The sequence below is a fragment of the Paramisgurnus dabryanus genome, chromosome 22 (assembly GCF_030506205.2).
Source record: "Paramisgurnus dabryanus chromosome 22, PD_genome_1.1, whole genome shotgun sequence".
Taxonomy (NCBI): Eukaryota; Metazoa; Chordata; class Actinopteri; order Cypriniformes; family Cobitidae; genus Paramisgurnus; species Paramisgurnus dabryanus.
The window spans coordinates 16,044,431-16,060,402 of NC_133358.1; the positions used below are offsets into that span (position 1 = coordinate 16,044,431).

General features: G+C 35.5%; 2 protein-coding genes and 1 long non-coding RNA gene across 3 annotated transcripts in view; all 3 read left to right on the top strand.

Moving 5' to 3' along the window:
- The window catches only part of LOC135785275 (B-cell receptor CD22-like), a 286,056-nt gene that overhangs the window by 83,295 nt on the left and 186,789 nt on the right, over positions 1–15,972 (top strand). The window lies entirely within an intron of this gene.
- Positions 147–873, top strand: LOC135785580 (uncharacterized). The gene is made up of 2 exons (XR_010546661.1): positions 147–209; positions 369–873. It is a non-coding gene; the product is annotated as an uncharacterized lncRNA (long non-coding RNA).
- LOC141281451 (myelin-associated glycoprotein-like) lies at positions 4,682–7,517 on the top strand. The gene is made up of 3 exons (XM_073813224.1): positions 4,682–5,148; positions 5,278–5,688; positions 7,138–7,517. The coding sequence occupies exons 1-3, from the start codon at positions 5,082–5,084 to the stop codon at positions 7,515–7,517; spliced, it is 858 nt and encodes a 285-aa protein (XP_073669325.1). The 5' UTR covers positions 4,682–5,081.

Consider the following 15,972-nt stretch of genomic DNA (forward strand, 5'->3'; position numbering starts at 1 on the left):
CAAACAGAAATATACAGACATTGGTTATAAGAAATTTTATAATTGTATTTATTGAGCAGAGGTGTCCCTGGACTTTATTGACAAAAGATTTTGTTTTCAGAATAAAAAGTTGTGTCCAAATCAGTAACAATTTTACTTTCTGTTCAGGACATTCAATCATGACAGGATCCAGGTGGATGCTGTCCATTGAGAAAAGAGTTTGTTCAGCGGTAAGTGAATATTCTGTATTTTAGTGGAATTAGGTGTGGAACAGTAGAATAAGAGCAAAAGGTTTCGAAATAGGAGTAAGTTCAAGGCTGAGTTTAGTATTTTAAAAATCTTTTTCTATCTTATATTTGTTGACTTAATGTTTATGATATTTCTAACAGGTTTCTGGATAGAATTAAGTCCAAAGATGGGAAAAAGTGCACATCCAGACAAGGAGCAAGCAAAAAGACAAGGAACTTGGTGCAGAGAAAAGCTGTGGCCATTAACCCCCATGTGAACAGCTTCATGCAGTCCCTGATTGAGTTCGAATGGACGACTTCAAAGTAAAGGCCACTGTGGTCTGTCTGCCACAGTTTAATTTTTAATTTATTTTTAGTGTTCAATGAAATTCAAGTAGAATATTTAAAACTATGGGCCAGTGTTCTTTTTACCACAGTGAAATGTTACCTTTTAGTCGATGATGGACTTTAAACTGAAAACTTCAAACTATGGACCAGTGTCCTATTTGCCTGAGTTAAATATGTTACAGCAGGGGTCTCCAAACTTGTTTATACTTATTGATTTTATTTTATTTAACTTGTTTATATGTTTATTATTGTTTAAAATCTTGTTTTAAATATGTTTTGTTTCAATTAAATGTTTTTTTAAATAAAATTTTGATACATACATTGCTTGGATTGGCTTTTAATTCATTGTTTTAATTTAGCATTTTTACCATATTAATAACTATAGATTTAAACCTAAATATCTAGTTATTATATATAATATTATTGTTGTATTAACTGTAATAAGTAATAAATAGTATTTATGGGTCAATATAGACATTACAGTAAATTACTGTAAAAATAGACTACTGTAATAAAATATTGTAAAATTACAGTACAGTACTGCTTTGTAACTATACAGTACTAGTTTGTGTACTGTAAAATGGTATTAGAGTACAGTACTGTAAAACCAAAATACAGTAACTTACTGGCAACCGTGCTGCCAGTACCGTACTGTAAAAATACAGGGAAATCGTTAACAGTGTGAGAACATGTGGCCAAATAGAAACGCAATAGATTAGATTATGAGATTTTTCTTTTACTTTATTTTTCAGTGGCTTTTTCTGTTTGTATGTTTTTTTTTTACTTTTTTACTGTAAATGGAAGTAATATTGAATATGTTTGTTATCTTGCAGTAATGTCCTGTTGTAAACACTGTAAAGTCTTTACTGCAGCAATTCTGTCTACTTTTTTTCATAAACCGTACTCTAAGATAGATGATTCATTTTTTGTCTTGAATTTCTGCAGCAAAACAAACATAAGGCATGCATTTACTAAACCCAACTAAACAAAAATATAAACAAGTTTTCAAAAGAAACTGCAGTGCAAAACTCAGTCTATAATCTACTACTGTCTATTGTATAAGGACAGACTTACACATAAACGTATGCAGTTTTTGTTTTTCCATCTTATGTTTGTGTTTTTCATGACATTGTGTTATGATTGACTAAATGTTTCTGTTGGAAGAGAGCATGTTGGTGATCTGATATAACATGTTGATTCTGAGACATGTTTACAGTGTTTTTGTAAAGAGTGTGAGAGTTTAGTTTACAATGTGTGATTTTGAGGATAAAATTAACTGTTTTGCCAGTTGTGTGTTGTAGGTGTGTTGGTGCGTTAAGAGTTTAGAAAATTTGTTAAAAGTATTGAAAAAAGTGTCATAGCAATCGGAAAAAACTGTAAATGGTACTTCTTCATAGATTAAAGGCGCTCTAAGCGAATAATGTGCGACGTCACTTCCTGTTGATGTTTGAACTGTTTTCAAACAGACAGAGCGTAGCTAACTCCTCCCCCTCCCCCTCCCTTCCGTGCTTTCATGAACGCGCCCAACCCCCACCCCCAAATCCTTCTTGTCGTTTATTGGCTGGAATACTTTGTTTTGTTTTGTGCTGGCTAGGTTTGGCCATTTGTTGATATTGCCGTTTGTGAAGCCTGGGCTGTCTACAGAGATCGCGTTTTTTTACAGTTTGATCAGGAGACAGGCAGCAAGCAGATAGTGAGGAGATGTTTCCGGTATGTAACAAAAAATGTTTTATGGTCTAAAACGCTTCAATTCGCTTAGAGCACCTTTAAAGAATGCCAACAGGTTCGTGTGACATTGGGGTTATTTAACCATGGTTTTACTACAGTTAAAATAAAAAAACATGGTTACTGTAGTAAAACCATGGTAACCACAAAATAATCATGGTTTTGACAACTTAAAAAAAAACATAGTTAAACCATGGTTAGTGTAATAAAACCATAGTTTTGTTGATAGTATCAGTACACCAAAAAATCCTGGTTACTACACTTTTACCACAATAAAACCATGGTTAATTTTCGTAAAGGAGAATATACAGTTTGTACAGTATAAAATGCATCGTGTCTATGGAATCCCCATAAACCATGCCAAAATGTGTTTGTGTGTTGTGGTGTGTGTGTGTGGGTGTGTGTGTGTGTGAGTGGGTGTGGTGGTTGGTGTGTGGGTGTGTGTGGTCACATTCAGACTTTGAGAAAACAGGCCGTGGCTATTTCATCATCCACATTTTAAAAAACACTGTTTTGTATATGAAGACTAACCTTAATGTACAGTTTTTGCATTTCTGAATGCATTTGTTTTGAAAGTGTGAAACCACTGCTTTTGGTCCCGGTAGGGTCTTCTGGTTTGAGGTCTTATTTTGGCAAATAATTGATCAGAGCCTGTGTTATCTAGATGGAGTTGCAAATAAGAGGACCTATTGTATATAGACAACATGGCATTGGTAAAGATTGTGCAATAGTTGCTGTAGTCAGCACTCCACTGAACTCTTCCCCATATAAATCATTTGATTTTGCAAAAAAATGCTTTCATTTTGAAACAGTTGATTTTATTTCTGTTTTCAGTTAGATTGTTTGTTTTTGATGTCTGAGTACAGTTAATTATTATACTTGTACAACACAAATCTATATGATATTATAATGAAGTGTCAATGTTAAAATTGAAAGATTCTCAAAGCATCATTTAATGTTGCTTTAGCTACACTGAGTCATTTAAAGAACATAGGCACCTTTATTTGTCTCAAATATAAAAAATGTAAACTATTATTTATATCACAAACTTTCTGTTTGTCATTGGCCTCCCGGTAACCCCATCATAATGTAAAGGAACCCTAAATAGTGCCTAAATATCACAATGCAAATTCCCATTAAAGACGACTGTGTTGTGTTGTGTTGTGATAAAGTGTAGCGTAATGCTGTCATTTGTGGGTATTGTTAAGACGACGTGTTACTCACTCACATTGGTCAATCTTTTTATTCACTATAAAGAAATCAATATTAAATATATCATTATGGTTATAAGTATACAGTATGGCTCACACCCTTATATTTTCTAATGATTATTTATATTGTGTACTCGTGCTTGTACTCTTGAATTCATTTCTGTTTCTTTTAAAAAGTGTGAAACATTTGCTTTTGGGCACTGTATCTTCCTGTGTGAGTTTGGCGAGTTGTGGTTTATTAAAGTCTGTGTCATCTTTAGATTAAGTTGCAGAAATGAGGAAGCTTTAGACATTTATGCACTTGGGTTTAAACTGAACATACTGTACAGAGGTAAGCATTATTTATTCTCAGTTATGACATATCTTAAACTATAGTGATGATGATTTATTTACAGATTTACAGATGAAACATTTACACATAAGACATTTTTACGTTTATGTTTGTTTATTTTAGCTGCTAACTTTTCAAATAAAACTTTAGTAGTTGCAAGAAAAAACAGGGTTCCCACACCTTAGTTAATTTCAAATTTAAGGACCATTTAAGGACTTTCCAGGTGCAATACCCTCAAATTCAAGGACTAAATGTGGGGACACATTTCAAGTGTGAGCAAGGTTACATCATGTTACCTTTTAATATATATTGTTACAATTCCCTGTTGAGGGAACTTACGCAGTGTCACTGCGGTGACACTATGGGGACGCCTCCAAGGGTAAGTGCGTCTAAATGTGTATATCAAATTCAACCAATGGTGAGGCTTAACGACAAAGACAGGGTGACGCGGGAGCCAGAAAGTATATCGCTATCTGAAATATTACCAAAGATGGCATTACAGGGACGCAGGAAGTATGGCAAGGGAGATGCAGCGTCTCGTTCCCTTCTCAAGGAACAATAGTTACATACTTAACCTGAGACATTTTCATGTGTCAAACACAACTATGCAAAAAAGCATTTTGGTATGAATCAACATTGACATACAGAAGATATAAGCATTTAAAGTGAACAGTTTAGCATGTGTGCTTAAAAAGTCTAGGATTTTTATGATATTATCCTACACTTCACAAGGAATAATATGGATTTTTTTTCCAGAAAACTTCTTGCGTAAAATAAATTCCAGCACTTTCAATGACCTGTATCAATGTATGTATATTTTCAAAAACTTCCCAGGGCCTAAATTTTTTTTCCCAGATTCACAAACTTTCAAGGATTTCAAGGACCCGTTGGAACCCTGAAAATAAAGGTTTTGTCAAATAACCTTACAACATTATTACATTTCATTATTTCATTGTATTTAAATTTGTTTTGGCTTTTTTTTAAATGAATAATATAATTTATCAACCTGAATAATTTGAGTTACACCAGAAAACCAGGTTACATTCAGTCAGATCAGGTACAATATACTTCATCTTTGTTTACTGTGCTTATAGTTTGCTCTCAAAGGCTAAATGTAAAATGCTCTTTGATTTATATAAATGCAAATCATGAACATATAACTATAAGTATCATGAATATATAACTGCATATAGAAATGTAATCCTGATCTAATGTACAGTATATACTGTATGTAATGTCTTTTAGGTTTCATTTGAAGTGATGTCTGGACTGCAGATCATCTCATTCATTATCATCATCAGCTCTGTGTTACTACAAACTCACTCAGGTCAGTCAATCTTTACATTTGGTGTGATTGTAAATAAGAAATAGGAAATGAAAAACTATAAAACTATAAATGATAATAATGTGTATTGATCTCTCTTATACAGTCATTAATGTGTGTTTTCTGTTTCAGCTGATGGTGATGTTTACTCAGCTGTACTTCCACACACAGTAACAGCTCTGACAGACTCTTGTGTGCTGATACCCTGCACATTCAATATCAGTACATTTGAGAAAAAACTGCAGAACAAAACACTTTCTGGGATTTATGGGATTTGGCTGAAAAAGAGACATGACTTCAATAATGACAAGAGTTCAGTAGTGTTTAACAGCAGTCAAAACATCATTCAAGGATTCAGACACATAGAGATGATTGGAAACCTCACTGAGAGAAACTGCAGCACTGTCTTCTATAACATCATGATGAATCATTCAGACCCGTATTACTTCAGACTAGAAATGAAGCCAAATGTGTTCGCAGCAACATTTACCACTCAACATGGTTCAATTGATTCAAGCAAGACTGTGAGGATCAATGTCATAGGTAATGCCATCTAAACAAAACAATCATCTTCTTACAGACTTTATTGTGTAATTTAACTTGGGTAACACAAAGTAATCGCTGTTGACTAGTTGCACAGTGGCATTTGTATACATTTGCTTCCTTTAATGCTCTATTGACACTAGGGCCCTATCTTGCAGCCAGCGCAATTGACTTTGTCAGTGACGCATGTATCATTCGTATTTTGCACCGGCGCACAGCGGGTTTTTCCCTCCACAGACGCACGTCGGCAAACTAGGGAATGAACTTGCGCTCCCTGGGCGGTTCAGCGCAAAAAAGGAGGCGTGTTCCGGCGCAAACCATCCCTGATGCTATTTTGCAGTTTCAAAAAACAATTGCGCCACTGACCCAAAAAAAACTAGTCTAAAGTCAGTGGCGCGTTGCGCGTGGTTCATTATGCTATTTTAAGGGCGCATGCTTGACCATAATGTATAGCGTGCACAACGCGCATACACTTTGCTTATCTAATCTACACAGATGCAACAGTTATTTTTGCAAATCATAAATTGTTACAATAAAAAATATTAACACATGAGATAAGGGAAATCATTGTGGTGAGCATTGTGGTGATAGTTTTTATTTATTGTGTGGCTGTGTAAAAAATTCTCATGCAAATAACGATTAAAATATTTTCATAAGTTTGTTGTGTGGCTGTATAACCTTTATATCATAAGAAACCTTAATGTATATGAACTTGATTTGTAAGTTTACTTTGGGGTTGGATCTTGCTTGCGTTTCTTGGGTCCGATTTCAAAGCCCCCAAACCCTTTCAGCGGTGAGGGTGGATGCAGATCTGTGTAGAGGCAGATCCACCTCCCGTTACACGGCGTGCCCGATTTATGCTGGCAAGCTTGGGATTCCCCCGTCTCCTGACATCATTGTAGCGCTTGCGGCGCAACGATTGGGATGCCAGCTGATGAGACAATTGTGGCTATTTCCTCTCATGCCTGTTTAACCTACGCTGATTTGGGCAGGTTTCTCCTATCCTTATACAAAACAACTTCTCTGTCTTTGACTGCTCTTACAAGAACGTCGGTCTCCTCCTCTCCTGTAAACTGCTCCTGGTGTGCGCCTGGTAAATCCGTCATAATAATAGCAACCCGCCATGGAACTTGCGCCCTTGCATTTAAAGGGAATGTTGGATAGGGTTCTGATTGGTTTATTTGACGTTACGCCCAAACCACACCTATGAATAATGAACCTACTTCAGACCAACCCCTTATTGATTTGCGCCTGGCGCAAGAGTTATTTCTCCCGCCGGGAAAATAGCAACAGCGCCCAAGATCCGCCCACAAAGTCACTTGCGCATTGCGCTTCGCACTTGCGTTTCAGATCATTAAAATAGGGCCCTAGGTGTTAGTGAAGTCATATTAGGCAGAGCAAAATAAAAAATTATTTTTCATAATGAATCTGAAATCATTTACCCTGTAGATTCACCACAACCTCCTGAGCTTATATTCAGTCCAGATGTGTCTAATCCTGTGATGGAGGGCACTGCAGTGAATCTGATCTGCTCTGCTGAAGCTCCCTGCCCCAAACGACCTCCTACATTATCCTGGACTAACATCCCCAAATCTGCCAACATTATAACACAGTTACAGGAGAAACCTGATAAAACTCATTCAGTGTTTTCCTCAATGACCTTCAATGCTTCATACATGGATCACAGGATGAACATCTCCTGCACTGCAACATATCCAAGAAACATCTCCAATAACACAACTGTGAACAGCACAGTAATGCTGCAAGTTCTGTGTAAGAATCTACAGAAGTTCTGCATGTCATTTCTTAACAATCTTTGTTGGTATTAAATATATATGGTTATGTTAATATTTAGTATATTTAGTATCAATTATTAGTGTTGAATATCTAAAGTTAACCCTGGAGAACCCCAAAACCCTTCTCTTAGCATCAATTGACATTGGCCAATTTGACCTGTGGGTTTTTCAGGGTTAAACATATTGTGTCTCAATGTTTAATGGCTGTCATTTGTGCTTTTCTTTTAAGTTCCCCCAAAAGAGACTCATATCATTATTGAACCATCTGCTTCAGTCACTGTGGGCACTAATGTAACTTTCACCTGCCAAAGCAAAGGCAGTCCATCAAATAACATGACGTACACCTGGAACAAACGTGGACAGAAGACACCTTTAGCAAAGGAAAAGAAGATGAGCTTCACTGTAACTCATAATAATGCAGGATGGTATTTCTGCACAGCAATGAATAAACATGGCAACCAATCATCAGAAGATATTCAACTGTTAATCCCAGGTAATATTTATCTGAAAACATTTAACATAAAGACGTTTACATTTACATTTATGCATTTGGCAGACGCTTTTATCGACTTACAATGGTTTACATGGTATGCATTTTAATCGGTATGTGTTCAAACCGATGACCTTTTGCAATACTCTACCACTGAGCTATACAGGAGCGCAGGAGGGTTACTCTTATAGTTTTGGAGATGATCACAGTTATGCTCTTAGTAATTTATGCAGCATCTTTGTCTTTGCATTGTATGATGTTATTTCTGAATAAGTGTTGCACTTTATTATTTTAGGATCCTTTAAAGCTGTGATTTATGGCTGTATAGGAGGACTTTTGGCTTTGCTTGTGATTTCTGCAGTATTTTATTATATGAGGTAAAGATATAATAATAAATGTTATCCTTAGGTTTCATAATAAACAAAACACACAAATGTATTAACTGTTGATTGTATTCTGTATCAGGACAAAGACATTGAGTCAGACCAATACCAGAAGAAAAGACCAGGTGGGTGTACAGTACCATTCAACATAAGCACTTTAATTTTAAAGATAAAAATATTTAAATCATTATTTCTAAAGGAATTAAGACTTTATAAAACTGTTAGCCACTGTTCCAAAAAATCTATAATACATAATTATAATAAATAAAAATGAGGTATAAAAAATCACTCCAGATGTTTTTTTTGTTCAAACTCAATATTTGTTAAACAAAATCTAATATAAATATTGATATATTTTCCTGTGATTTGTCTCCTCAGACCGCAGATAAAAATGAAGACATGCTGGATATCTATTCTAACAATGCTATTGAGATTAACATGAAGAGTGAAATGTCTGAGAAAGAAACTGATGAGGTCCACTATGGAGAGATTGACTTCTCCAAACCACACACCGCTCACATAAACAAGATAAACCCAGAGACAGAGTATGCTGAGATTCAGAGAAAGAGACAAATCAACAGTGTTCAGAAACAAGAGGAACTCTACGCTCAGGTCAAGATAAAGTGAATGAATTAACTTTTTAATAACATTGTACAATTAACCAGATGAATAAGACATTTCCCATTCTGATGTTATAACAAAGAAAAAGTTAAATTGGTTCTGAATCTGCAAAATCTTTGGAAATACCACAGCTACTGTTTTTTTGTGCTATTGTGTCTTTTTGGTATGGCGTTTGATAAAATCGTGGACATTTTTATACAAACAGCAATTGTTATTAATGCATTACATAAACACTTCTGTTAAATCTTGACCACTAACAGAGTTCAGAGATAACTGTCAGGAGTTGTGTCAGGTGTTTAATCTTTTTTGTTTACCTGTGTTGTGTTTTCTCTTAGTCCAGTAGTTTTGTTTTGTTTTAGTCCAGTCTACAGTTTTTGACCCTTTCCCTGTTTGTTTCGTTCATTTGTTTTTGTTTATTTTTCCCTGTGTTTGTTTGGACACATGGTCTTTCTGCTTTATCCCATACCCCTGGCTACTTCTACTGTCAGTTTATGGGTTGGTCTCACTTCTTTGCAGCAGCATGGATTACCAGCATCTCTGCATATTGGACTATTACCCTCTCAGATCTCCATTCATCAGTGCAACCATACACTGGATTTTTAGTTGGTCTCAAAGCCGTATGGAGTTCATGGGATTTTTCCCACCCGAAACCTGACGTGAGGCATTGACCGTTGTCTGAGCACTACCAACGCTCTTGTGAAGTTTGCTTGGGCTCTTTTGCTTGCATCAAACATTTTGTTCAAATAAAGCTTTTGTATTATTCACCTGCACTTGAGTGTCCTGCTGATCCTTGACAACAACAGACTAGTTGTGGCTTTCTGTTTAAAGATGTATTTTACATCGATACAAAATGTCTGAGTCGTTTCTAAAGTTTTTAAATGTTTACTGATGATTATCAAGATGCAGTAAAACAGGAAAACATTTTTGACTATTGTACGAGTGAGCAATGGCCAAAAACACAGATTCAGATCAAACCAACTGCAACTATTTAATCCTCCACATTAAAAATACACTGTACTGTGTATAAAATTTCAGATGTGTTATTGCATTTTGCAACACATTTTTTTAAGGCCATATGTAGGCCTACTTTGAATGCACTGCATTTCTCTTCTTTTATCAATGTGTGAAACCACCATGCTGGGTCTTCTGAAAAGACTTATAAATGGTTTTAACATAAGTTGGTTACATTTACTCAAATATATTATTCAATATGTCAAAATCAACCTGAATACTTTAGGTTACACCAGAGAAACTATTCAGTCAGATCAATACAATATACTATATGCTTAATGTTTGCGCTTATGGTTAAATTCTTTTCTAGTTGCATTGGATATAGGTGTCTGATTATTGATAAAATGTAAATGTAAAGAAAGAAAGAGTGATGCACTTTTTAATAAATTCAAGTTTATCAGATGAATGATAATCATCTTCATATGTGTCATGATTTCGGTCTTACCGGCCACCTTGTCTTTGTTTCCTTAATGTGTGTTTTGTTTTGACAGCTCCACACGTGCGCGCCTCCCACCTGGTGATCTCATTATCAGAGATGTAAAGTACTTGAGTAATTTTACTTGATTACTGTACTTAAGTATTATTTTTGGGGATTTTTACTTTACTTGAGTACAATTAAAAATCGGTACTTTTACTTTTACTTAATTACATTTTTTAAAGAAAAAAACTTTTTACTCCTTACAATTTTATTTACAGTCAAAAAGTACTTCTATTTTAGAGATCTATTTTTGCTTGCTTTGTCAAACCAATTGAATTGCGCTGATGGTCAGTTTAATTGAAATGTTATTTATTCTGGAGCCTTTGGACCACACTTAGGAATTGGCCAACAGTTCATCTAATGATGAAGATTTTTTGCTTCTTTGAAACCGACAACACATGAAGTGTGACACGTTTCCTGCTGTTTGCAGCCTCTCTATCAAGGCTAATACCTTGTTCACACTGTCAGTCCAAATTTTGGTGCATATCTAATTTGACAGACTCACTGTCCACATTGTGTTTCACAACTGTTCAGATCCGATCTGTGCATCCTGTAGCCGTTTTCCGGATTATCTGCACTGTTTCTATGGCAATGACGTCGCGCTGGCATGACAATCTGACTCGACGTCTGACGTGTTTTATGTGACGTGACAGCATGACGTAACTGAAAAGCTACACAAATGCGATCAGGACGGTAAGACTAAAATGGATTTCAAACCACCTCTGGATGTAGCTTTTAAGTTAAGTTCGAGGTTTTACAATTTTGAGTAGCATGTTGCATACTAAAATTCATTGTCATTGTCACGGATCTCTGCATTTTTCTGTCTGTACCACAGACTTTCTTTTCCGTGTCAGTTTCATGTATTGGTTACTCAATTGTTTTTCCTATTTTCTTACCATTTTCCCATGGGTTTGGGGTTAGAACGACTTTCTGTAACATAAAATGACATCCAAACCCAACTCCTAACCCTAACGTCAGGCAACAATTGTTTAAAAGTATGGAAAAATAGTATAAACCAATAGTTAAAGTGACATCCTAACCAAAAGCCCAAATCTAACCCCAGACCCACGCGAAAATGGTTTAAAAATAGGAAAAACAATTGAGTAATCAATACGTAAAACTGACACGTAAAAGAAAGTCCGTGGTACAGGAACAATGCGGAGATCCGTGACAATGACACGGATAAATGAGCAAAAAATTCTGTGACTATACCACTGAACTTTGTGAGATCATGTTGGAAATTATGTAGTAGTCTTATAGTTTGATAATGAAATACAATTAAATACAAACAGTTGTAAAGGATAAAACCTTGTGTGGTTCATTCACTTCATGTTTTTAGAGAAAGCTTAAACATGAATCTCTCGTTTTCCTTCTTCCGGTTACTTTTACTTTTTTAATACTCAAGTACAATTTTAATGTGGTACTTTTTTACTTTTACTCAAGAATAATTCTGGCCAGATACTTTTACTTTTAATTGAGTAAAATTTACACTCAGTACTTGTACTTTCACTTGAGTAACATTTTTGAGTACTTTTTACACCTCTGCTCATTATCGCTGATTCTTCTCACCGGCGTCACACACCTGTTTCATATTTTTGCCCAATCCGGTTTGATTTAAATTCCCCTCGTATCCTCAGTTCTTTGCAAGTTCGTCTTTGTATGTTCATGCTGTTCTAGGATTTTTCTTATTATAGTCTGTGCTCTCTGCTGCCTTTGTCCACCCAGATCCCCTGTTCTGCCGTACACTTCCCTGAGGATTTGTTTCCTGCCATCGCCCGAGTCCTGCTGGATTTTGCTCTCTCTCTCGCTCACTCGGCTGGTGTGGCAACAGCCGGGTTTACGCTCCTCCGGTTATAGGGTCACGCAGAGCGCTGTCCAGCATCTCCACCTGCTGATGGCGTATTCTCCACCTTATCTCTCTCTCTGTTTCGCCAGGAGTCCTCCTCTGTGACTTTCGGATGTGTTAAAATATCTCTTTGGCTTTTAAACATAAATTTTTGCAATTTTACAGATCTTTTGTGTGCACAGACATCATTTAACACTCTAAAAACAAAGGAAAACATGCAATCTGACCATATGACTCCTTTAATAATTTGGAGGGGCACTGCCCATAGACTGTATAAAACAGGCACAGCTCCACCTGCCCATATACTATAGACAAGCTACTGTTGGTTGTTTATAAGTTGTTTTATAATTTTCCCCTTGAAACATTGTTCTGCCTGCATAGCATCAGGGTAACTTGGCTTAGGTGGCGTGCACACCAAAGCTTTTAAACACGGCTGAAAACGCCACTGTGATTGGAAGGCCGTATGAGAACTAACATTGACGAGCTGAGCTTTTCACCCAAAGTTGAATATTTTTTGACCACAGCACGGAAAAAACGGACAGCTGCTGGTTGTTTTGAAAAAAGCTGTGCTTCCATTGGGAAAAAAACATACGCCGACCACGGGCGTAAACACTCTGTTGTGCACGCCCCCAGTTTATGTACATTCTATGCTTTGCCCAGCCTGTTTTATATAGGCCCACCCACTTGAACATTTCTGGCTTCGCCACTGCGCTGTTTACAAAGAAAAAACCTGTAAAGGTTTTTATTTTAAGTGGTTTTAATGCTGGTAAGCAATCAGTTATATTATGGCGCTTTGTATTTGTGTTGATCAGTTAAATTAAAGTAATTTAATTTACGCTACAGTTATTCTGTCATCTTAGTTTCACTTTTGCATAGTATTATATTTTGAATAAAAATGTACGAAAAACAAGTTACTATCTTAACTCTTTCTATTTTGCCTTTATTGTACATATGATGTTAAAAACAAGAAGGGCATAGCTATATATGAATTTAACGTGAAAAGCGCGGTTGTTGTTGCGGTTACTTGTCATCCATGCAGTTAAGCTTCTCAGTGCTGCTGCCCATTGGTTACATACAGGGGCGTCAGTTTGTGTTGAAAAGTGGTGGGGACAAAAGATCAAATGGAAAAAAAACATTACAGCATAATGGGAAACATATTGAATAACGGCGCATCAAAAATGGGTATAGTGAAGGCCGGTCAACAACACAAAAATACTCAGCAAAAAACGCTCAACAATGTCGATTGCATATGTAACAGTCTCTACAACACCAGCTCAACCGAATAGTGCCAAAGCACCATACCGTAGAAAACAGCAGCACGTTAAGTCAATGATTACAATGAAATTCATTATATATGTAAAAAAAACACACTATAAGCACACAACGCAACATGTGACCCTGGACCACAAAACCAGTCGAACACTGCAAAAAATGATTTAAGAGAAAAATTTCTTTGTATTTTTGTCTAGATGCTTTTTCTTAATGAGCAAAGTGACCTAAGAAAATAAGTCTAGTTTGTAGACCAAAACTGACTGTAAAAAGATTCCGTAGAATTTACAGTATTATTGGCAGCTGGATGCCAGTAACTTACTGTAGATTTAAATTAATGTTAATTTCCTGCAACAGTTTGTTCAAAGTTAAATGAAAATTAAACATTAGCAAGTCTGTATCTTTACAGAATAAAACTAAAATAACAGCCTCATGCAAAGCAAACAAAATCTGAAGGAAAAACACCGAAAAAGGTTGATGAGGATTTTTGGTTCCCAGAATGCTTTGCATGAGGCTGTTATTTTATATTTTATTCTGTAAGACAAAGACTTGTTAATGTTTAATGTTCATTTAACTTTGAACAAACTGTTGTCAGTAAATAACATAAATTTAATTTTACAGTAAGTTACTGGCATCCATCTGCCAGTAATACTGTAATTTCTACGGAATCTTTTTACAGTGTACCAAATGTGGTTTTGTGCATAAAACAAGCAAAAATCTGCCAAAAAAAATCTTGAACATTTTTCTTAAACACTAAATTCAAGAAAAATTCAAGAAAAAATTGCATACCCCATTGGCAGATTTCTTTGCTTGCTTATTTAATGCACAAAATCACTTAAATTTGATAGTTTTGGTCTAAAAAATAGATTTTTGCTCATCAATAAAAAGCATCTTAATTTAAGAATTTTTTGATATTTTTACTGAAAAGACAAAAATACAAAATAAATTCTTGAAAATCTGACTTTTGTCTTAGAATTTTTGTCTTGTTTTCAGTAGAAATACCTAAAATTCTTAAATCAAGATGTATTTTCTTGATGAGCAAAATGCCGTAAGAAAATAAGTCTAGTTTTTAGACAAAAACTATACAATTTAAGTGAATTTGTGCTTAAAACAAGCAAAAATGTCTGCTAATGGGGATGAGAAAATTTTGCTTAAATTAAGTATTCTTATCTTATTTTTAGATTTTTTTCTCACCCCATTGGCAGATATTTTTGCTTGTTTTAAGCACAAATTTACTTAAATTGTATATTTTTTGTCTAAAAACTAGACTTATTTTCTTAGAAAAAGCATCTTATTTTTAGAATTTTTAGATATTTTTACTGAAAACATAAAAAAGTAATTTTTGCAGTGTAAGTCGCACAGGTATTGTTTGATTTTTCAGAACATTTAACCAAATGCTTTCAAAAAGTGGTGGGGACAAAATCAGCCATTTCAAAAAGTGATGGGGACATGTCCCCAGCGTCCCCAGTGTAAATGACACCTATGGTTACATAACACTTCCCTCCTATTCGACTATGAGGTTCATAGTTGAGTCAGACCTTTCCGAGTCGAATCGTCAAATCCTCGACTAAGAAGTCAGCCCTAGAATATTGCATTTTAATTATATGCATTTGAAAACCTTCGCTTTATGTGATGCTGCATCCACACTACTAGGTGTCAGTGAAGTCATATCAGGCAGTGCAAAATAACAATGTATTTTTAATAATAAACTGTCTGAAATCATTTACCAGATTCACCACACAACCTCCTGAGCTTATATCCAGTAGTAATGTGTCTAAATATGTGATGAAGGGCAAAGCAGTTAATCTCTGCCCTGCTGAAGCTCCCTGCCATCTTCCTCAGTCACTGTGGGCACTAATGTAACCTTGACCTGCAAATGCAAAGCATGTCCCTCAAATAACATGATGTACATCTGGTACAAACGTGGACAGAAGACACCTTTAGCATGGAAAAAGAAGATGAGCTTCATTGTAACTCATAATAACACAGGATGGTACTTCTGCACACACAGCACTGAATACATTTGGCAAGCAGACATCAGAAGAAATTCAACTCCTGATAATTAAAGTAGATTTTGTGCAAAATATTACTTGCGGATTATTTGATTAATGATCCAATTACATTTAATACCAAGCATAAACTTTTATATGAGATTTTTATGACATTATTTGTCTTTAAGGACCTGTTGGGTACCCACATGTACTCTGCTGGTTGTTTGGGAGGAACTCTGGCTGTACTTCTGTTGTTTTAGGTATGAGGTAAACTTAGTTTCATCATGAACTCATAATTTATATCTAATGTTTTTTTTTAACACATAAACCACAGTGGAAATGTTTCACATAAGCCTCTTAAATAGATAATGAGAGCAAATGTATCTGCCACAGCTAGTA